General features: G+C 42.5%; 1 protein-coding gene across 1 annotated transcript; it reads right to left on the minus strand.

Annotated features, from left to right (window-relative positions):
- Positions 1 to 1445: 1445 nt before the first annotated feature.
- On the minus strand, positions 1446 to 22597 carry ZKSCAN5 (zinc finger with KRAB and SCAN domains 5). Its single transcript, XM_028145759.2, has 7 exons — positions 22568 to 22597; positions 21783 to 22305; positions 17310 to 17445; positions 10404 to 10486; positions 9993 to 10125; positions 8146 to 8754; positions 1446 to 4708 (listed from the first exon to the last, which is right to left on the minus strand). Exons 2-7 carry the CDS (start codon positions 22194 to 22196, stop codon positions 3597 to 3599), a joined length of 2487 nt encoding a protein of 828 aa, XP_028001560.2. The 5' UTR covers positions 22197 to 22305; positions 22568 to 22597; the 3' UTR covers positions 1446 to 3596.
- Between the last annotated feature and the right edge of the window lie 675 nt (positions 22598 to 23272).

Below are 23272 nucleotides of genomic sequence, written 5' to 3' on the forward strand. Positions count from 1 at the left end.
GTGTCCCCTGGGAATCCAGCAGGTCTCATGGTCTAGGGGTCCCCTGAGCCTTCCTCTATAAATCTAGGGGGCTCTGATATCCTCCTCAGCCAGTGGATAATACCAAGGTTCAGAAGCAGCTCCGCACCACTGAGAAAGAAGTAAGGAGCTGATGGGCAATCTTAGCCTCCTGGGGGAAAGGTGCAAGTCACAGATTTTGAGAACTAGCACATGATACCTGTTTCTAATTGTTCCTTCTGCAGAGAAAGGACCCCAAGCTCATGACCTTACTCAGATGGCTGTTACTTTTGTAAAGTCAACACACATTTTTGATAGACTCAGTCACCGGCCTCCTCTCTGCGCCAGTACCTCAGCAGACATTTCTATAAAATTCCACCAACGTGCTCGGAGCACCTATGCACTGAGGTGACTGCAATGCACGTTATACTGTTCGGTTCCTTTTTGCCTTCAGTATTTTCTAACATTTTCATGTTAAAAAGGATCAGGAAATAGCATCTTGAACAAACAAATCCTGCTCTAACTTGCCCAAACTTGAGCAAACAAAGTATGTGACCCTAATGTTTTTCCCTTTCCTTTTGGAAATGTGTAAGGGACGGCTGTGATAAATGTGATGACTGCATGGAAGCAAAATATTTTTCAGTCAAAAGTTCAAATCTTAAAACTCTTGACCTTTTTTCTCCCCCTGCAATAGTTTTGACCTCAGAAACAAGTTTCTGGAATCAGCTGTTTAAAGTGGAAGAGGCTACCTTAGAAGGCAATGAACTTCCCAATCTTTGAAAGGATTTCATGCAAAAACTGGATAGTCAGTTGCCAGGAAATGCTTTCTCCAGTTCAACAGTTATAAGCCTTGTTACATGCACATGTTTACAAAGTGAATGGGGATTCTTCCACTGGGTTTGATGCTCCCATGAGACCCATTACAATTCTAAGATTCTATAATTGTATGATTTTATCATATATTTGATCAAAAATGTTTTTCACACCGATGAGAACAACAGTTTCACCACTCTGTAATATTTGATGTTTATAAGACAGAGTATAGTTTAGTGCTTAAGATCTTAGCTTTTGGAGGAAAAGCGATCTGGGTTCAAATGCTATTTTGCCATGGAGGGCCGTGTGATTTTGGGTGAATGAATGAACTATTCTGAACCTCAGTTTTTCCCAGCTGTAAAATGAGTGCTAATAAGTGAAACCACCTCATAATGTTGTGAAGATTGAGATGATCCACAAAATGCATTAAATATTAACACTAAGCTTTACTGGTTATTATTCTCAAGTCTCATATCTGATCTTTAGCTCTGTGATTCTATTTGCAGGAGAGAAGAATCTCCTTAATGCTCCTGAGAAGGACTTTTGACACAGTTTGCATTAAGTTAGTGGTTATTTGTCCCAAGTGTGTCATTTTCTCTTTACAAGCAATCAGTGACTTTCAGCAAGAATTCCATAATCCTTTTATTATTTTCATTTTTTTCACCAAAGTTTACCCAAGTCAGTACATCCCTTTCCACCTGTATGCCATCCCAGTTCACCATAGTGAACATCTCACAATTGAACCACCACCACACGCCAGGGACTACCAATACTTCACCCACCATTAGTGAGGGAGTCCTCATTGCCTCATGGACACCCTCCACAGTGGTCAACCTCCTAGGACAGCTCACAGCACCAAATGTTTTAATCAGGTTCCCTAAAACAGAGCCTAAAACAGGGATTCAGAACCTCATGGTTGTTTAAGGGCATGCTCTTCAGGAAAAATATTTGCGAGAGGGAATGAAACTGATCAAGAGGGCAAGAGTCAAGCATGGACACAGTCTCAAGGTCTAGCCTTAGCCTGATCCACAGAGTGGCTTGGGAAACAAACTACATTATAGTTTTCCTCTGCTTTAGGCAAGTGAATCAACCTTTTGTACCTCCATATTAGTCAGTCACTGGCTGGAGTGGGGACGGCAGATTAACTCCTGGATGCTGCAGCTCCCACCATCTGAGGACAAGTCTCTAGAATCTTGGAGAAGGGAAGAGCTGTGAGCACTTAGCAGCCTAAACCCTGGGCAGCTTAGTGGATAGGTGTGAAGTCTAGCTAGAGGAATCTGGACAGGATAGCAGTGTACAACACAATCAACAAGTTTAATTTGGTGTTCATTGTACGCTAGGCAGTCAGCAGAAGCAGGACTTCAGCAGTGCCCAAAAGCTCTTTCCCTTTCTCTAGCAAACAGACTCAAGTGAAACCTTTTTTCCATGCCATCTTCTTTTGCCCACAACTCCTACCCAGACCATGACCTTCCTGCTCCTAATTACTGTTTACTTTCAAATCCAGCTGCAATGCAAATTGAAACTCATTCTACATGTCATTATCCTGCAGGGACATCTATCTCCAGAGCAACTGGGAATTAGTATACATATTGCTTGGACGACAATTCTTTTTTTTTCTCTTCTTTTTAAATAGATTTTTATTGATTTTAGAGGAAGAGAGAGGGAGAGAGAGAAACATCAATGATGAGAGAGAATCACCGATCGGCTGCCTTCTGCATGCCCCACACTGGGGACGGAGCCCACAACCCGGGCATGTGCCTTTGACCAGAATCGAACCTGGGACCCTTCAGTCCGCAGACCCATGCTCCATCCACTGAGCCAAACTGGGACCATAATTCTATGGGAATAGCTACCCTGATTCTTGCGGATAATAGAAAAGAAGAAAAGAAAAAAAAGTCCATTTGGCCTGTGTTCTTTATTCCCCTAAGGTCCTGCTCCCCTCCCCTCAAGATGTGACTAGCCAACAGTTTCTACTGAATTGAAAAACTTAACTCCTCTTTCTAATAGCTAATCTGATGGTAACAGAATCAAAACAAAACCAAAAAAGTCGAGTGTGTTTCCTGGAGAAGTTGTAGATTGAATAAGATAGTAAGGAACACATACCATTCGGCCTCTGAACCCAATTTTTCCAAAATACAAATCCTTAAGTCAATTTTTTTCAAAGGGTTTAATACTTACTATGGGAACAATGACTGGAGCCTTCTATTGGCCAGGACAATCATTTCTAGGGGAGGTTCATTGCTGAGGTACCAAAACGAGTATCATGCTGAAGAGTTCTCTCTTTACCTATGCTCTTCCCTGAATAGATAAGCTGTCAAGGCAGAATTACAAACAAAGCTTATTTCTACTGTATCCATGAGGCTTCCCCAGTGTCAGTGCTCTGACATTCAAATGAGGAATAAGTGCTACTTGAAGGTTTTCCTTCACCCATAATATCCATGGGTTCTCTCTCTTTTTTTTTTTATGCCCTGGCCAGGAATTGAACCATGACCTCTTGGTTCGTAGGTTGACACTCAACCACTGAGCCATGCCGTCCGGGCACCGCGGGTTCTCTTTTGTCTACATTCTCAAGCATGAAGATGCTCATAGAAGCATTTCTCCCTGGGAAAGCAAACACATTATCTATTTCTTGTTCTCCAGTGTTCCTAAGTTCTAACGGAAGGATTTCAGTTATGTATCTGGAGGTTTTATGGTTAAGCTGAAGTTACTACTACATTCATCATAGGAGTAGGATTTCTCTTCAGGAAAGCTTGTCTAAATTAAGAGCGGTGCTACAACAGAAACATCTATACACTGAAGGTATTTATGGAATCTGTCCTCTCATGACTTCTCAGATGTTTGAAGAGGCTACAACTCCAAGTGAAACTCATTCCACATTCTTTACATTGAAAGGGTTTCTCACCAGAATGGATTCTCTGATGTTGATTAAGATGTGACTTCAGAGTGAAGCCTCTGCCACATTCATTACATTGATAGGATTTCATGTTGGAATAGATTTTTTGACGTTGTTTTATGTGAGAACACTGGCCAACATTTTCTCTACAAAGATCACATTTACAGGTTTTCTCTGCAGTATGAGTTCTGTAATGCTGAATAAGGTCAGAACTATAATTAAAGGCTTTGCTACATATATCACATTTATAAGGCTGCTCTTGTAACTCAATCTTCTTATCTTCAATCACTGTTAAGTTCCAACTATATGCTTCCTCACAAATGCCAGTTTTTTCTTTTTTCTGACCCATGTGGAGCACCTGATGTTCAATGAGGCTAACATACTGAAAAAAGATTTCTCCACATTCATGACACTGATGGGTTTTCTCTCTAGAATGAAGTCTTAGATGCCCAGCAAGGTGTGAACGCCTCCCAAAACCTTTCCCACACTCGTTACATTTAAAGGGTCTCTCCCCACTGTGCACACTCTGATGCTGAACAAGATGGGACCTTACTCTAAATGCTTTCCCACATAAATGACAGGTATAGGGTTTTTCGCCAGTGTGGACTCTCTGATGCTGAGTTAGGTGCACACGTTGATTATAGCTTTTCCCACACTCATCACACCTAAATGGTTTCTCTCCAGTGTGTATTCGCTGATGTTGGATAAGATGGGCACTCTGAATAAAGCTTTTTCCACATTCATTACATTTATGTGGTCTCTCTCCTGCGGAGGATTTTTTGTGGACATATGTGACTTCATTGAAATTTATCCTCTTTGAAGAGGGTTGTCCTACTATCTCTTTCATGGGAATTCCCTGCTTTCTATCCAACTTGCCTTCTCCAAAATCTTGAACTTGAGAAACATTTTTTTTTATTCTTCCAGATAGTTCCATGTCTGCTTCTGAAAATTCTAAAATTTTCTTCTTAACATTCAATTTTGTATTCTTACTTCTTTTGTCATTGCCTGAAAAAATAAAGAGGAAATGCAAATGTCATCAGTTCCTTTATAGAAGAAAAATAAGCTATCAGAAAAAGGAAATAATCAAATGAAAATATGACATAATAGGAGTAAAAAAGGGGATGTACAGATGTACTTGATGCAATTTAGTTCTGGCCAGTGTGGCTCAGTTGGTTGGAGCCTCATCCCATGAATTGAAGGGTCATGGTTTGATTCTGGTCAGGGCACATCCCTAGGCTGCAAGTTTGTACCGATTGATGTTTCTTTCTTTCTTTCTCTCTCTCTCAAATAAAAAATAAATAAGTAAATATAAAAATCAATTTAGTAATATGTATTGACAGCCATAAAGATGTTTTTGGCCTTTCATCCATTAATACCACTTCTGGGCATCTATTATGAGAAAAGAATCCTAAATACTGAAAAAGGCATAAGCAGAGTTATCAAAAGTGAAATTTTAGAAGTCCAACTGGGGAACAGTTGAATAAATTATGATGTCTCCACACAATAGCAGATTGTCAAAAATAACAAATAGGAAGGTCAAGCAACACTAGAAAATGTATATGTCTAATTTTTGTGTCCTATGAGTATAACTATATAAAAATAGGCTATAAGCCAAGCTGGTGTGGCTCAGTGGTTGACTGTTGACCTATGAACCAGGAGGTCACGGTTTGATTCCCAGTCAGGGCACATGACCGGTTTGCAGGCTCAATCCCCAGTGTGGAGCATGCAGGAGGCAGCCGATCAATTATTCTCTCTCATCATTGATGTTTCTTTCTTTTCCTTTCCCTTCCTCTCTGAAATCGATAAAAAAATATATTTAAAAATAAAAATAGGCTTATGAAAAAGGATAGAAGGAAATCTACTACACAGTAATAATTCTATTAGTTAGGATGGTGAGATTATGTGATTTTTTTTCTCCCAATTTTTTTCCTCCAAATTTCCTATTATTTTAAAGTAAAATAACTAAATTGGAAAAAGTTGGAAAAGGGGAAGAAGCAAGTAAGAGAGTCCAACTCCTCATTTACTAGACTAGAAAGTAAATAGGTAATGTCTAAAATTGATGAATAAAGCAATAGCAGGATTATTTAAAACTAGAAGCCAGGTGCACAAAATTCGTGCATGGGTGCGGTCCCTAGGCCCGGCTGGCTATTGAAGCATGAGCGTCTGGCGTGGAAGGGCAGGTCCCAGCTGACCACTGGGCCCTGGGAAGCACGTGGGCCATTGGGACCCCTTGCACCCACCTCTGCCTGAGTCACAGCATCCGAGTCCCCGTGTGGAGATGCGGAGAACATGGCTGGACGCCATGGGCTGGGGCGCAGCGTGTGCCTCTGGGCCGCCCAGTGGCACCGCACAGAAGCCAGACAGGGAGCACACTCTCTCCTGGCACGAACCCATGGGGAGCCCAACCATCCTCTGCAGTCCCAACAGCTGCGGCTTGGCTCACCCAGAAGCCATGCAGGTACGGGGTGGGCTCCTTGCAGGCCCCCGGCACCTGAGCGCGGGGGCTTCCCCGGCGTGCAAGCTCTGGCGTCTTGGGGGAGGGTAGCAGGGGGAGTGAGAGCAAGCTCAGCAGACACCCCACATTCTCACCGCACCTCCATCCCCACCACCCCCACCCCTAGGAAGGGGGCGAGAGGTCGCAGCGTGTCGCCGACGCCCACCATGTTCTGCACTGCCCCCTGGTGGTCAGCGCATGCCATAGTGAGTGGTTGAACTCCTGGTCAAACGACTGCCTGAGGGGACAATGTGCATATTAGGCTTTTATTATATAGGACTGGTGAGCTGGTGCACAGATTCATGCACATTGAAAGGAAATTAATTCGAAGGTGGCTGGCGGGGTGGGACTGGGCAAGACTGGCCGGACACACCATGGAGCCAACCTCCCGTGGCCCCTCTTGGCCGTCCACATCTGGGGCAGCGCCACGGCTCGAAGGGTGTTTGCAGAGTGAGCGGGATCCCTCCAGCAGGTGGGGTCTCTTTGCCTGGCCTGTGGGGATCTGGCCGAAACCGGCTCTCCGACATCCCGCGAGGGGTCCCAGATTGCAAGAGGGGGGTTCTCAGGTGACACACCCCAGAATCGGGCTTCCTACTCTCTGGTTTTGGGGTGCGTCACCCAAGAACCACCACTGCCAAGTCACTGCAGCTTGGCACTCCTGCATTAAGCATCTGCCCCCTGGTGGTCAGTGTGCATCATAGCTACCGGTCATACAGTCGCTTAGCCTTTTATATAGAGAGATATGGAATTACTGGAAGAAAATAGAGGTAAAAGCAAGTACCTCTGGAGAAAGGGAAGTTGGGACAGAGGAGAGGGCATAGGGTTTTGCCTATTGATTTGACAATTACATTATCCTATATAATAAAAGGCTAATACGCAAACAGACCGAATGGCAGAACAACATTGCTATCATGTGTGCTGACCACCAGGGGGCTCGCGCGGAACATGGCAGGCGTCGGCAGCAGGCAGCAGAGTGCAGAACAGGGTGGGTGTTGGCCGCGGCGGGATGGTGGAGCAGGTGAGGAGGAGCGCCAGACCAAGGGGGGGGCGCAGTCGCTGTCATCAAGGCGAGCCTCTGGTGGTTACTGAAAATTCTTTGCTCCTGCGTACTGCAGTCCCACCCAGCGCTCATACTCGCTGCTGGAGCCACCGCTTGAACCCTTTGTCAGCACTTGGCACCAGTCCTGATTGCTCCGCACTGTCAGCGGGTGCGAACGGTGGCTGCCAGCCCTGATCACCCCTGAGGGCTTCTCCACTTCCCCCTGACCCTGAGGGGCGATCGGGGCAGCAGTCGCTGCTCGCACCCACTGATGGCGCCAGCCCTGCTCACACCTGCTGCTGGCGCCCGCCCCAATCGCTCTGCACTGTCAGCGGGTGCAAGCAGGACGGCACCGGAAGTGCGTGGGAGCGGCGGTGGCAGGAGCGGGGCTGCCGGCAGACAGGGACCAGGGCCGCAGCAGGAGGGGGCAGGAGGGAGCGCAGAGGATGGGCTGAGACCTGCCCCTGTGCCCACCACAGCCTTGTGGCCCACAGTTCCTTTCAAGATGCATGAATTCGTTTACTGGGCCCCTGGTCTATATAATAAAAGCCCAGCAACCATTACAGCAGAACCAGAACGACCAGTCGCCATGACACACACTGACCACCAGGGGAGTCAGCGCAGTGGCAGAGCCTCTCCCGCCTCTGTGACGGTGCTGAGGAGCAGTGAGCCAAGTGGTAAGGAGCAAACAGGTGGGTGGTTAGGAGCGAGGGGTCCCGGATTGTGACAGGGAGCAGGCCGGGCTGAGAGACCCCCTCCTGCACGAATTTCGTGCATCAGGCCTCTAGTAAATAACAGACTGTAATCTTTGCCCCTTCCTACTGTTCCCTTATCACAGCTCATCTGTTCTAAGCTAATAAAAACATTTTTGCCTCCATTTATTCTCCAATACAAACTCTTCACACATACATCTTTGGGATTTCTCTCTGAAGTGGCGCTTCAGGTGCTCAATCAGATGAGAGTGCCGACCAAAGTTTTTCCCACATTCGGTACATCCGTAGGGTTTCTCTCCGCTGTGCACACTGTGATGCTGGACTAGGTGGGAACTCACACGAAAGGCTTTTCCGCACACCTGACATTTATAGGGTTTCTCACCAGTGTGGACTCGCTGATGTTGAGTAAGGTGCACACGCTGATTATAGCTTTTCCCACATTCACCACACTTAAATGGCTTTTCTCCAGTGTGGATTCGCCGATGTTGAATGAAGTTTGAGGCTTGAAGGAAAAATTTACCACAGTCATTACATTTGTGACCTCTCTCAGCATTTGTGTTTTGCTTACAGTTAATGTCTGCGATGGCACCAAGATCTCTTTTCTGGGAAGGGTTCTGCCTTGACTTCCCCACACTGGGGTTTACCTGCCACCCTTCTACCATGCTGCGAAGCTCATTAACTTCTCCAAATTCTTGACTTTGGGCAACACTTCTTTCAGTGTTTCCTGATGTCATCCAGTGCGATTTTGCTTCATCAGAAATCTGCTTTACTATGAGTTCCATATTGTCATTCTTTGACTTGCAATCTGAAATAATAGAAGAAAAATGGAAAATTTAACTACTTCCTATAGTAGAAGAAATAAAATGACTAAGGGATATAGAATAATTATACGAACCCAACATGAGCACATGACTATGCAAATTGATATAACATTTTTCAAAAGAAATCTGGCATTATCTATGTATTTCACCTACAGTCTACCAGTGTGCTTGTTATATAGTGGTTCTTCTAACAGAATCCATTCAAGCCCAGCTGGTGTGGCTCAGTGGTTGAGCATCAACCTAAGAATGAGAAGGTCATGGTTTGATTCCTGGTCAGAGCACATGCCCAGTTGCGGGCTTGATCCCCAGTTGGGGCATGCAGGAGGCAACTGATCAATCATTCTCTCTCATCATTAATGTTTCTACCTCTCTCTACCTTTCTCTCTGACATAAATAAAAATATTTTTAATAAGAAAAAAAAGAATTAATTCAAAAGAAGCTAAAAGCTATAAGCTCCAAAATGTTTGTCATAGTACTAAACTTTTTATAATTGCTCCAGGCAGCAAAATCAAATATTAGTTTCCAAGATCATAACTTATTTAGAAATACTGGCAAAATCTTACTTGGGATGCAAAACTCAAGAAGGGATATGACAAAGAAACAACAAAAAAGAAGAAAAACAAATAAAAAATTTTAAAAAGTAAACAGAAAGAAAAACAAATATGATTTTTTTTTAAAAAGGGATACAACATGTAAAATGTAGATGCCAACAGGGAAAACATCATAAAATAGGTACCAGTGATTTGAGAATGGTAACAGGGTGAACAACTAGCCACCCATGAGCTAGAAAGAAAAGAATGAATGCCATTGAAATATAGTAAAAATAACTACTACAATACACTTATTCAGCAAAGTCTGAGATGCTTTCACAAATGAGAATTATTCAGCTAAGAATTAGTTAATCTGTCAAGGAACAGAATACAATAATTACTACAAATTTGTTAAAATCCAAACCTGTTAGTTTTAAGCTCTTTCATTTTAAAGTGGTAACAGATAGTATTTGCAAATATTATTCTCCAAACACTTCAGTTATACCCTTATTATAAAGGAAATAATCAAAATAAGCTAAGAAGGGAAGTTGACTTGTTCTTTCACAGAAAAAAAAAGCGCGCCACATTATAGCAATTAAAACATACATGCTTTTATAAGATGTACTAGAAATATTCTTTGTAAGATAACAAAATTAATATGTCCTAATCCATGCAGACAAAATAAGTCTTACCCATGGAGGTAATACTCTCATAATTCTCCTTCCTGTCATCCCTATAGAGAGACTTCTGGGATTGGTCCAAATGTTCCCATTCCTCCAGGATAAAGGAAACAGCCACATCAGCCACATCTTCGATTTTCACCAACTTCTGAAACATGAGATCGCCACTAAATTCCCATTCCCTGTGTTCCAATTTGGATGAGGGAAAGAACTGCAAGTGTTAAGGAAAGAAATAGGAAGAGGGACTATGCTTCAAAGAGGATGGGGAGAACTGGGTAGAATGGAAAAAGGATTGAAGTATAAACCCAAGGTGTGCCTGGTCTCTAAAGAGACAGAACTCCTGATAAAGATTCAGGATTAAGGCAGCTACGTCTCCAAGAACAGACATGGGTCCTTATTGCAGGCACAGGGACACCAGCTCACCTGGGACCCAGCTGAAAGAAGTGAGGCTGTCAGCTCCTGGCTGTCCTTCAGGGGAAGGGAAGAAACTTGGAGAGCAGGAAGGGCTGAGGGGGGAGAAAAAGAGGTGTTAGTGAGAATATCTTTGCCCAGCTCTGATTGCCACCATATTCCACTTTTGGTCAAGAATCTACAATGGTGCCCAGCCACATCAAAACCAAATTCTTCCGCTTGGCTCTCAAGACCCTCGACATTCCGGCCTCGCCCACGCCTACCCTATATTCACCCTTCCACCCAAAAAAAAACTAGATTCCCTGCTTTGGTCAGGCTAATCCCTGCTGCTGACTTCAAATTGTGCCATTCTGCTCTGCCAAGACTGAACCTAATCATTTCAAAGGATAACCAAAGTCTCACAGCTTCAGATCTCAAGCACTTCCTGGAGCCCAGGGCTTCCGAAGCTTTAATGAGCAAACAAATCACCTGGGGGTCTAAGCACAGAGCAGATTCTGGCTTAGCAGGTGTGGGCTCCACATTTTGCATTTCTAACAAGCTTCCAAGTGATGTTGGTGGTGCTGCTCCTTGGACTACACTTTATGATTAGCAAGGCGTTAGTCCACATGCTCTCTCTTCAAGAAATTACCATGGTTGGTTTATAGTCAACCAGTTAGTATATGTTATTAAGCCTACTCTGTGTGTTATAATAGGCAGATAAAACAGTCCTTGCCTTCCAAAACTTCAGCAACAGGGAGTGTAGACATGGAAGCCTTACTTACTTCCGGAATAGGGTAAATTACCAATACTATACTTGAAGTTCACCATCTAGGAAGGCCGAGTAGAGAGTGGAAGGTGAAAGCTTCAGGAAAGCCTTTCCACAGGAAATAGGGATGGAGCGGGGTGAGAATAAGGGTGCTTTGAAGGTGGAGTGAGTAACATGTGTAATGCCTGCAGGGTCTGATATCTAGATGCTGGTCACTATTTGACCCTCTGCTGTCACCTCTGCTTGTTTTTGTCAAGATTCATGGTGCATCCAGATCTCAATCTATGTGAGCCCCAACTTAATCAAATCACCTGACAGTTTAGACCTTGCTATGATTTCCCTCAGTGCTGGAGATGTCTATGTATATGTAGTTTGTTTGTGTCTGAGGATTAGAAAGTAATGAGCAATGACACAAAAAGGAGATAATGATTATTGATGACAGACAAAAACAGAGTCTGAAACCAGGAGTGTGGCTAAAGAGTCAAAAGAGGAGACTTGAAATAAAGGGATGAATGTAGTCTATACTTGAACAGTAATTGTGAGTATAGACTACATTCCAATTATAATTGGAATTATTATAGTAATTCCATTCTAAATAATTCCACTTATTTTTTGAAGTTCCTGTGAAACTCATTGCTTCTTTAACTTTTAAGTAAATGATTTTGCTTCTCTCAAGCTCAAATTAGTCCCAGGGGCAGAAAACCAGCCTTCAGTGCTATCAAAGGAATGCAGCTTCCCCCAGTGTATAAAAAAAAAAAAAAAAAAGTAACACAGTAATTTTGTTGGAATAAAGAAACTGGCTAACAGGACAGAGAAGAGAAGCAGCACCTAGGAAGAGAAGAAAAGAGTAGCATGATCTGATGAGATCATGAAGATGACATGATTTAAGGAGGATAGGAGGGGAGGAACCAAGATGGCGGCATAGTTAAACAACTAATCTGCTGCCTCACACAACAATTTCAAAAACACAACTAAAAGACAAAAACGTCTACCACCCAGAACCACGGGAAAGCTGGCTGAGTGGAAGACTGACAACTAAGAACAGAAAGGAGCACAATCGCTGAAAAGCTGAGGTACGGAGGCACGCGAATCGGGCCGGCAGCGGGCGGCTGGGTGCGCGGCTTTTCTTCAACCCGCAGGGAGACAAGCTCCCGATCACTCTGAAATCCAGTTTCTGGGGACACTCGGGGGACCCAGACACCTACGGGGAGAAGCTGGACTCTCGGCCATCGGGTCAGAAAGTGAGAGTGACTTTTTTGCGGTGGTGCGCCCAGCAATCATTGTTTACTGCGCTGGAACGCGGGGCGCAGGGACTTGGAAACGGGAAAGGCAGAGACGGCTGACAGCAGCCATCGCTGTTGGCCACACCCCAGCCTAGTGACGCCCTGAGACCCCGCCCAGCCCTGAGGCCCCGCCCTGAGGCCCCGCCCCACACATTCTACAAACCCGCCCAGGCTCCACACAGCGGCTTTTACATATAAATGGCCTGTTCTGTGGCAGCTTAACCAACTGCAGCTCCAGTCAGACGCTCCAAAACCGCCCAAGCAAAGGAGGAGAAAACTAGCCCTTGCTGTAGCTCCTGCTGGGGAACACACAGTACACAAGGGTACACCAAGAGTGTCCACCTCAAGTAACTGGGAGGCTGACCCGTTGAACCAATAGGACACCTAGTACACAAAACTACCCTACCAACTCAGGGAAGCAGAGAATATGAGAAGGCAAGGAAACAGATCACAAACCAAAGAAATGGAGGAGAACAAGCGACTGGACATAGAGTTCAAAACCACGGTTATAAGGTTTTTCAAGAATTTCATGGAAAAGGCTGATAAATTCCATGAGGACCAACTAGAAATTAAACATACACTGACTGAGATAAAAAATATTATACAGAGACCCAAAAGCAGACTAGAGGATTGCAAGAATCAACTCAAAGATTTGGAATACAAAGAGGCCAAGGACACTCCTCCAGAGAAGCATGAAGAGAAGAGAATTCAGAAAGTTGAAGATAGTGTAAGAAGCCTCTGGGACAACTTCAAGCGAACCAACATCAGAATTATGGGGGTACCAGAAGAAGAGAGAGAGCAAGATGCTGAAAACCTATTTGAAGAAATAATGAACAAAAACTTCCCCCACCTGATGAAAGAAATAGACTTACAAGTCCAGGAAGCGCACAGAACCCCAAACAAAAGGAATCCAAAGAGGACTACACCAAGACACATCATAATTAAAATGCCAAGAGCAAAAGACAAAGAGAGAATCTTACAAGCAGCAAGAGAAAAACAGTTAGTTACCTACAAGGGAGCTCCCATACGATTATCAGCTAATTTCTCAACAGAAACCATGCAGGCCAGATGGGAGTGGCAAGAAATATTCAAAGTGATGAATAGCAGGAACCTACAACCAAGACTACTCTACCCAGCAAAGTTATCATTCAGAATTGAAGGGCAGATAAAGACCTTCACAGATAAGAAAAAGCTAAAGGAGTTCATCACCACCAAACCAGCATTATATGAAATGCTGAAAGGTATTCCTTAAAAAGAGGAAAAAGAAGAAGAAAGATAAAAATTATGAACAACAAATACATATCTATCAACAAGTGAATCTAAAAGTCAAGTGAATTAAAAATCTGAGGAACAGAATAAACTGGTAAACTTATTAGAATCAGAGGCATAGAATGGGAGTGGATTGATAATTCTCAGGGGGAAAGGGGTGTCTGTGTGGGGAGTATGGGAAGAGACTGGACAAAAATCATACACCTATGGATAAGGACAGCGGGGGGAGAGAGGTAAGGGCATAGGGGGGGTGGGAACTGGGTAGTGGGGAGATATGTGGGGAAAAAGGAGAAACAATTGTAATCTGAACAATAAAGATTCATTTAAAAAAAAAAAAAGGAGGATAGGATTCTGTACTTGAGAGGGCCTACTGGTTACAGCAAAGGCAGGATAGCTCAGAATTGGGTAAAAGTGTAAAATTAGAGGGTTAAAATATGAGCTCTGTCACTTAATAGCTTTGTGACCTTGAACAAATTACTTAACCTTTTTAGGCCTTAGTTTCTTAATTTCTTACATGAGCATAACAGCAACACCTACTCATTCCACTAAGTACTAGGCCTATTACACAATTTTGGGTTTCCATGTTGAACAGTTTTAACTATTTTTAAAGACTGGAATTATATGACTTTTATTCCTTTAGAGATCTTCTGAAGAACAAAAAGAAAATTCATTTTATATTTTAAAAAATAGAATAAAACTCATTCTATCTTGTAATTTCTATATGGATCCACTGGACACTTTTATAAATTTAGAAAACATTTTGGGATCTGACTGATCTTATTTTTCCTGTATCATGAAACATTTTTCTATTTCATCATCCCAGGAATGATTTCATTCTTACTAATCATTATTCATTAATTATTTCCAATGAGAGCATAGAAGACTAAAATAGCAAGAAATGAGAGAATAAAAAAATATTTAGGATCATGCAACAGTGAAAAACATCATCATTATTCACTATTCCCAAAGTATTACATACATTACACAGTTTTGCATCATCTTCCAAAAAGTATAAGACTGTTGACACCTGCTTTTAACTTTCATTGAGCATAGTTGAGAATTCAGAAGTTCTGAGGGCTCCCGGACTTTGAAAGGGGGCAGACTGAGCTGAGGGACCACCCTCCAGTGCACGAATTTTGTGCACTGGGCCTCTAGTAATAATGATAAACTGAAAATACAAGGGAAATCTTAGAATGAGTCTACAAATGATAATATCCTGGTGACCTTTCTCAAACTCAAGAATCAATAATAAATGATACATTTTTAATTTCATAAAAGTAATATGACCCATCTTATCCAGTGAGCCATTCAATGGGAAGGATTTCATCATGCAGTATTTTACAACAAGATTTTGGACTATCCTATTTTGCTAAAAAGACAGTTTTTGATTTTGCTAAAGAGACAGTAATGTGTGACACTACTCTTTAGTTTTTTATAATGTTTTAATTATCAAAATTCACTTGATACAAAGAAGTTTAATTCTTATTAAAACTTCTTTAAAAATTGGTATCATCAGCCGAAACTGGTTTGGTTCAGTGGATAGAGCGTCAGTCTGCGGGCTGAAGGGTCCCAGGTTCGATTCCGGTCAAGGGCATGTACATTGGTTGCGGGCACATTCCTGGTGGGGGGGTGTGCAGGAGGCAGCTGGTCGATGTTTCTCTCTCATCGATGTTTCTAGCTCTCTGTCTCTCTCCCTTCCTCTCTGTAAAAAATCAATAAAATACATTAAAAAAAATTGATATCATCGCCCAGCCGGTGTGGCTCAGTGCTTGAGCGCTGACCTATGAATCAGGAAGTCACAGTTTGATTTCTGGTCAGGGCACTTGTCTGGGTTGTGGGCTCAGTCCCCAGTGGAGGGCATGCAAGAGATTGATTATTCTCTCTTACCATTGATGTTTCTATCTTTCTCTCCCTCTCCCTTCCTCTCTGAAATCAATAAAAATATATTTTTTAAAAATTTGTTTTTATGCTTTGATTCTTCTGTTATTATGCATAAAATGACTTAAATATAAAAAAAGGAAAAGGAGTCTAGCTGGTTTGGCTCAGTGGATAGAGCATTGGCCTGTGGACTGAAGGGTCCCGGGTTTGATTCCAGGCAAGGGCACATGCCTGGGTTATAGGCTCAATCCCCAGTAGGGGATGTGCAGGAGGCAGCCGATCAATGATTCTCTCTCATCATTGTTGTTTCTATCTCTCTCTCCCTCTCCCTTCCTCTCTGAAATCAATAAAGAAATATTAAAAAAAAAAAAAGAAAAGAAAAGAAAAGAAAAGAAAGAAAGAAGGATCCATTGGCCCCAGATGGTAAGTGAAGATTATTTTTCCTGGTACACTGACGGTTAAATGAATTCCTACAAGTAAAGCTTAGAACAGGTCTTAATAAACACCATAGACATAATAGCTGCTGCTGCTGTGCTTTTATTATTATTACCACAGTGAAAGGAAAGCTGGAAAAGATTAGAGACATAGGACATGTCAAGTGAAAGGCCTGACCACTAAGGGGAACCTAGAAGAAAGCCTGGGGCCAAACAGGAAATACAAGTTCACAATTTCTAATCCTTAATTCTGAAATCCCAAAGCTCTACATACCAAAGGTGGTATGAAGTTAGGCATTGAACTAATTTGACAACAAAACCTAATCAGAATATATGTGAAGCTAATCAAAACTTTTATTTAACCCACTGCTGTATATACACATACATTTCACTGCTGAAATATGAATGTGTGTGATTATGGGGTACCATGTCAAATCCTGTTGGTAGTGTAATATGTGGTATGTAAATCACATTATCATACTAAATCTGAAAAATTCTGAATTCTAAAATATATCTGATGGCAAGAGTTCCTGGTTAGAGATTATAGACTTGTGGACATATGTCATCATAAATAAGATAAGCTGTTCACTTTTCTTCTTTGATATATATAACACAGGTTAATAAAATAGAGGGAAGGAAAGAAAGAGAAAACAAATGCGCTAAAGGTCATGGTGAAGCACTGCTTGAAATAAGAATGAAAGCAAAATTCAATAAAGAATTTTTAAAAACTGAAAGCAGTTAGGAACTGGAAACTTTTTTTTTTTTTTTTACTTAAGCATTAAGATAACAAAATCTATGAAGTAGAGTTGTAAATCTTTTAACAGTACCTATGAAGTTCTTATCATCTGCATTATAGCTTTTGAATAGAACTGTGGTTGGTACAGTTCCTAGCCATCCTGTAAGCTAACCTGTCTGTTTTTTTTAATATATTTTTATTGATTTCTGAGAGGAAGGCAGAGGAAGAGATAGAAACATCAATGATGAAAGAGAATCATCAATCGGCTGTCTCCTGCATGCCCCACATTGGGGATCAAGCCCACGACCTGGCTTGTGCCCCGACTGAGAATCAAACCATGACCTCCTGGTTCATAAGTCAATGCCCAACCACTGAGCCATGCCAGCTAGGCAACCTGACCTTTCTTAATACCATGGACTCAATTCCAGGTCCCCATACCCTGCCAACCTCCAAATCCTACTGATTGCAGAAGCTCCCTAGCCTGAAGTCTCTCTCTCATAGACACTGCTTACCCACATGGCCAGGGCGCCCACTCTCTGGCCACATCTATTCCACCAAATCATAGATCCTCACCATTTTCCTCCAGATGAGGCTTCTGTGGCTCTTGTTCAGGCTGGGATTCCAGAGACAGAAGCTGGTGATGGAAGGACTCCTGCATAGCTCCTGATGGCACCACCTTCTGAGAAAGGACTTCCGGACATGCCACAATCTAACAACCACAACCACACCAATCAGTACATTAATGAGAAGGCTATTAAGTAATCCAGCAAATACACGCTATTCTTTCATTTGTTCCTATACTAAATATTTAATGTGCTAGGTCTATAATGAATCAGGCACTGATTATACATTAGTTTATATCTAGTTGTAGAAGACCTCCATTAAACATTTTAACAGATAAATAAATACTAGGACACAATTACAGACTATGTTATATGTTAGAAAGGAGAAGGAAGTAAAATGAGACAGATCAGACGAGATCTACTTTATTTTTTAAGATATGTTTTTATTGATTTGAGAGAGGAAGGGAGAGGGAGAAGAAATAGAAACATTGATGAATTGGCTGCCTCCTGCACGACTCCTACTTGGGATTGAGCCCACAACCAGGGCATGTGCCCTGACAGGGAATCAAACCGGTGACCTCTTGGTTCAGGGGTTGACACTCAACCAGTGAGCCACACCAGCTGGGCATGAGATCTACTTTAGATTGGGTAGCCATCCAAGGCTTTTCGGAGGAAGTGTCACTTAAGTAAACACCTAAAGGATGAAAGAAGCCAGCCAGGAGAAAGGTAAGAAGTGTTGCAGGCAGAGAGAACAATATAAGCAAAGACTCTCAGACAGAAAGAGGGTATCTTAGGAAGGCCAATGTGGGTCAAGTTTAGTAAAGAGGGAGAGAGAGGGGAGAAAGGAGCTTGGAAAGGTCAATTATAGGACTCAGGAAGTCACACGTGGTTCTCCAGCAGACCAACACCCAGACTGAAGCTAGTTCATGTCCAGTGTACAACAGACCTCAATCTTTCTGTTCTTGGCTCTTGCTCAACCGTAGGGTACATACAATTACTCTGCCACAACCAGTCTCCAGAATCTGTCTATTCTGGAAGGTACTATCTCAGCAGCAACCTAGCTGGTAATAAGATCCTGCATTGAGATAGAATCGCCATCCCCTTTCCCCCTCCCTTCTGGTTTCAAAACACTTTTGATTTTAACCCTCCTAGTACTGGCAAAATGTGGCACAAGAGTTACATTAAGAGGCAGTTGCAAAACAGTTGTGGCAAATATTCTGTGTGAAAGTTTGTATCCTGGTTGACCCACTCAGAACAGAGTTAAGATGATGCCAAGTATGTCAAAGGGCACTGTGGGCAACGAAGAACCAAAACAGCCGTTGATGTCCGGAAACTCTGACAGAGAAACTGACAAAGGAGAAGGATAAAGCCCAGGGAAAGATTTGCAGAGACAAGAACTGCCTGGAGATAAAGTTGAGGAAAAATGTCAGGGATACAGGAGACAGACAGAGAAAAAGGCAAACAAAGTGTGCTGTGAAGGCCCGTGGGAAATACCCTATCTGGGCCTCAAATCCTACCACTAAGAAATTATTTTTCTCTGTATCCCTTCCAAAAATGGGCTGCATATCACACCGAAAGAGGCAAATCTGTAATATATGCTGTAAATCCTGTATTAAAAAATGTTTTTTGTTTTAAATTATGCTTTTGAGTATTACTAAAAAGATAGAAAATAGTTTGTTCATTTATGTCCTAAATTAGCTTTTTTTAAAAATATTTTTTTATTGATTTCAGAGAGGAAGAGAAAGGGAGAGATAGAAACATCAATGATGAGAGAGTCAGATTGGCTGCCTCCTGCATGCCCCACACTGGGGATCATGCCCACAACCCTGGCATGTGCCCTGACCAGGGATCAACCACTGAGCCACACCAGCTGGGCCCAAATTAGGTTTTAAAAAGTATTAACTAGATGTCAACATGAACCTTTATGCCCTGAAAGGAGCAATAGAAAGGTTCAAACATTCCCATCTGTACAACAATCATTCAGGAGAGCTACAGGGTCTGGCTTCAGGTCAACAGTAACTCTCTCTGCTGCCCACTTGCCTCGTGGGGTGAGCTAAGCCATCTGAAGAGCCTGAAGATATTCTGGAATGTTGAAGTACCCTTACCCAGAGGTAAAGAATAAGGAGCTGGTACCTTACAATGAAGTGCAATGGCTCTGGAAAATGAGGGAAATTCTCTAACTAGTTTCAACCTCTTCTAGACCTATAATCTTTTGTTTCTTTGCTATAAAAAGAGAATTAAAGTTTAAGAGAGTGTGAGTCTAGCAACAAGAGGAAGGTAGAAAGTCAGATTATAAATGAGTAAGAAAGTACAAAATGTTAACAACATAAAAATACTGATTCTCCCTAGATTAATATATTATTTCATGCAATACCAACAGGATTTTGGGGGTACTAAAAACTAAATAAATAATTCTAAATATCATAAGGAAAATGAGAAAATATTAAAACACTAGAGGCCCAGTGCACAGATTCGTGCACTGGTGGGGTCCCTAGGTCTGGCCTGCACCCTCTCTCAATCTGGGACCCCCTCAGGGAATGTTGGATAGCCAGTTTCAGACCAATCCCCACAGGCCCGATCCAGACAGGAGGGAGCCCTATCCTGTGCGTTGAGCGTCTGTCCCTGGTGGTCAGTGCTCGTCATAGCAACCAGTTGACGGGTTGTTTGGTTGTTTGATCACTTAAGCTTTTTTTTTTTTTTTTTTTTTTTTTTTTTTTTTTTTTTTTATATTTTATTGATTTATTACAGTGAGGAAGAGAGAGGGATAGAGAGTCAGAAACATCGATGAGAGAGAAACATCGACCAGCTGCCTCCCGCACACCCCCCACCGGGGATGTGCCCGCAACCAAGGCACATGCCCTTGACCGGAATCGAACCCGGGACCCCTCAGTCCGCAGGCCGACGCTCTATCCACTGAGCCAAACCGGTTTCGGCCACTTAAGCTTTTATATATATAGATAATTCGGAAGAAGGAAGGGTAGCCCTATCATATACCAAAGCATTTCAGAGAGCTCAAATAATTAAAATACTAACAGATGAACACATAGTGACATCAATAAAATAGGATAAAGAGACCACAAAAGGACCCAAATACATGCAGAAATTTGGTATGTAAATATAGAGGCATTTTAATCAGAAAGAGAAAAGGTGGATTACAAGTTGCTGGGGCAACCTGGTAGATATCTGGGGGAAAATAAAGTTTTAACCATACCAAACACCCTAAACCAAAATGAATTCCAGATGTAAAGTGTAAAAAATGTAAAAGTGTAAAAAAAAAAATTTAAGACAAAACTATGAGAAAAAATTCTCATAATATTGTAGTTGAGAAGGCCTTTCTAAGTATGGCACAAAACCCTAAAAACAACATAAAAGATCTAAGTTGATTGCATAAAAATTAAAACACCCTGCAAAGCAAAAATCTCCATAAGCAAAGACAAGCAATAATGTGGAAAAATAGTACTTGCAATTCAATTACAGACACAGTCCTTACTTTTCCTAATAGGTAAATAATATAAACAGATAATCTGCAATAAAAGGGCATATGCATAGCCCTTTAAAATATGTATTGTGGTCAAACTAACCCATTAGAGAAATGCATTAAAACTGCACAGAACTGGAATATGTATCTTTCATATTGGCAATAATCAAAAAAGTTGGATAAGATAATAATGTGTTATCAGACTGTAGTAAAAAAATTTCTCTCATACATTGCTGTTGGGAATATAAATTGGTATAACCTCTATGTAGGGCAATCTATCGATAGCTGTCAAAATTACAAATGCATATGACTTCTGAGCTAACAAATGGACTTAGCATTCATTCTATAATTAATGATGTATGTAAAGATATTCATGCAGCAAAGTTGTTTGTAGTAAAAATTCAGAAACAATCTAAAGGAACAACTTAAATAGCACTCAATGGTTCAATTATGGTATATCCATACAATGGAATATAACGCAGTTTCAGAGTGAGGTCACTCTATTGCAGACATGAAACAAACCAAGCTATAAGAAAAAAAGCAAGAGGCAGAAATACACAGTGATTTTAAAACATCTGTGTTTTAAATATGTCATATACATACATGTTCATATATATAGAATATAGTATACCTCCGTAAGGATATGCATGTATCATGTAAATGGTTGCCTCTGGTGAGGAGAATTAGGCATCTGAGGAACTAGGGGTAGAAGGGAAACTTTTATTACTACCTTAAGTACCTTTTGAATTTTGTATCATGTCACTCAAAAAATAAATATAGTAATTTTAAAACTAAATTAAATCACAGATTGTCTTCTCCAGGTTAGCACACTGGATAGTGCTTCTCTTTTGCTGGAGTGGCAGGAAATCTCCACAGGGTACCTAATCCCAGGAGAACAAAAGAATATAAATGAAGCACCAGAGTGCTAAGGATCTCACCCCTGCTCAGCAGCTCAACTCTCTTCCTGTCCTTCCTCATGGCTCTAATGTCTCCTCTTCCACTCACCTGTCGTCTGCGTTCCTCTAGTTCCCTCTGTATATTTTCTACCACAGCCACAGCCTCTTCTCCGTTTTCTGGGTGATGTTCTCTCACCCAGGTCTGGAACTCTTCAGGCAGGATGGTCAGGAACTGCTCCAGCACCAGCAGCTCCAGGATCTGCTCCTTGGTGTGCAGCTCGGGCCTCAGCCACTCACAGCAGAGCACCCGGAGCTGGCTGAGTGCCTCCCGGGGGCCCGATGCCTCCTGGTACTGGAAGTGCTTGAAGCGCTGGTAAAAAGTCTCAAACACTGGCGGGTTGTACTCCCGCATCCAGGTGCTGTCTTCTTCTTCCACCTTCACTATTAGAAGGTCTTCTTGCTCTTGTGAAGTCTCAGCTGGAGGGTCCAAGTCTATGACTTCCCCAGATTCTGTCATTATCATTCCAAACTCGGAAGGATGTCTCTCCACTTTAGCTGTTTTACACTGATCAAATATACGTTCTCTGCTCTTTAGGATCTTCTGGAGGACACGTTCATTATTATGCAACCTACTGATATATTGGAAGTTATTATTAGCAAAGAGGTGACATAGAGGTCATTTATACTAAAGATGACCATTCAACAGAGGAATTCATTTAAACAAGTCAGCTGTAACTCCACCCATTGGAGAACAAGTCAGCTGTAACTCCACCCATAAAATATTAACATATTTCCAACATTTAAAGAATGTAAATGAGAGCCATAAAAAAATCTGACATCAGGCCCAACCAACACAATTTAACTGGTGAAGGATATTAATAGGACAAGACTTACTAACTAGTCCAGACGCAGTCGCTCCTTCTATCTTTAAGTCAAACTTAAGTCAGAACAGGGGTCAAAAACATTACAATGATCAAAACTGGTCCTGTCTTTCAAGCCAGAAGGGCCTGACAGACCAACGGGAGACTTCATTGGTCCCGAAGAGAAGCAGGGTAATAAGGGCAGATTTGGACCTGGATTTCTCGGAATCGACCCTGACCCCGGACACACGGGAGACCGGCCCGGTCAAGGTTAGGATGGGCCCCCGTCTGGATACAATGCCCATTCCCTTTCCTCAAGACTCCAGCCTCGGGGAGCTCTCCTGGACGACCGAGCTCCCGCAATCAAGGCTGGAGAGATGGGTTTCTTTTCACCAACGGAGAGAAAACCGAAGGCGACACTTCTCAACATTTCCTCGCCGGAAGTAAGCAAGTCCAAGCTTTCCTTGTCCAACGGGCTTGAGCCACAAATCCAACCCCCGAGAGCACTTCCGAGTCCTCTCTAGGAAACCCGGAGGTCCTCGCCTCGCAGCGGCTGGAAAGTGCCCGCCCCACGCCCCACCCCAGAGGGGCTGTGGGCCAATCGGTGGGGAAATGGGGCGGGGGCCCAGGAGCCAATCCCGCCCACGGAACCTCAGGAGCCGTGAAGAAAACAGAGCCACACTCTTTCCCCACCCAACCCAAAGCAATTTACTTTTTTAAATATTTTTATTGATTTCAG

Source organism: Eptesicus fuscus, chromosome 4, assembly GCF_027574615.1.
Source record: "Eptesicus fuscus isolate TK198812 chromosome 4, DD_ASM_mEF_20220401, whole genome shotgun sequence".
Taxonomy (NCBI): domain Eukaryota; kingdom Metazoa; phylum Chordata; class Mammalia; order Chiroptera; family Vespertilionidae; genus Eptesicus; species Eptesicus fuscus.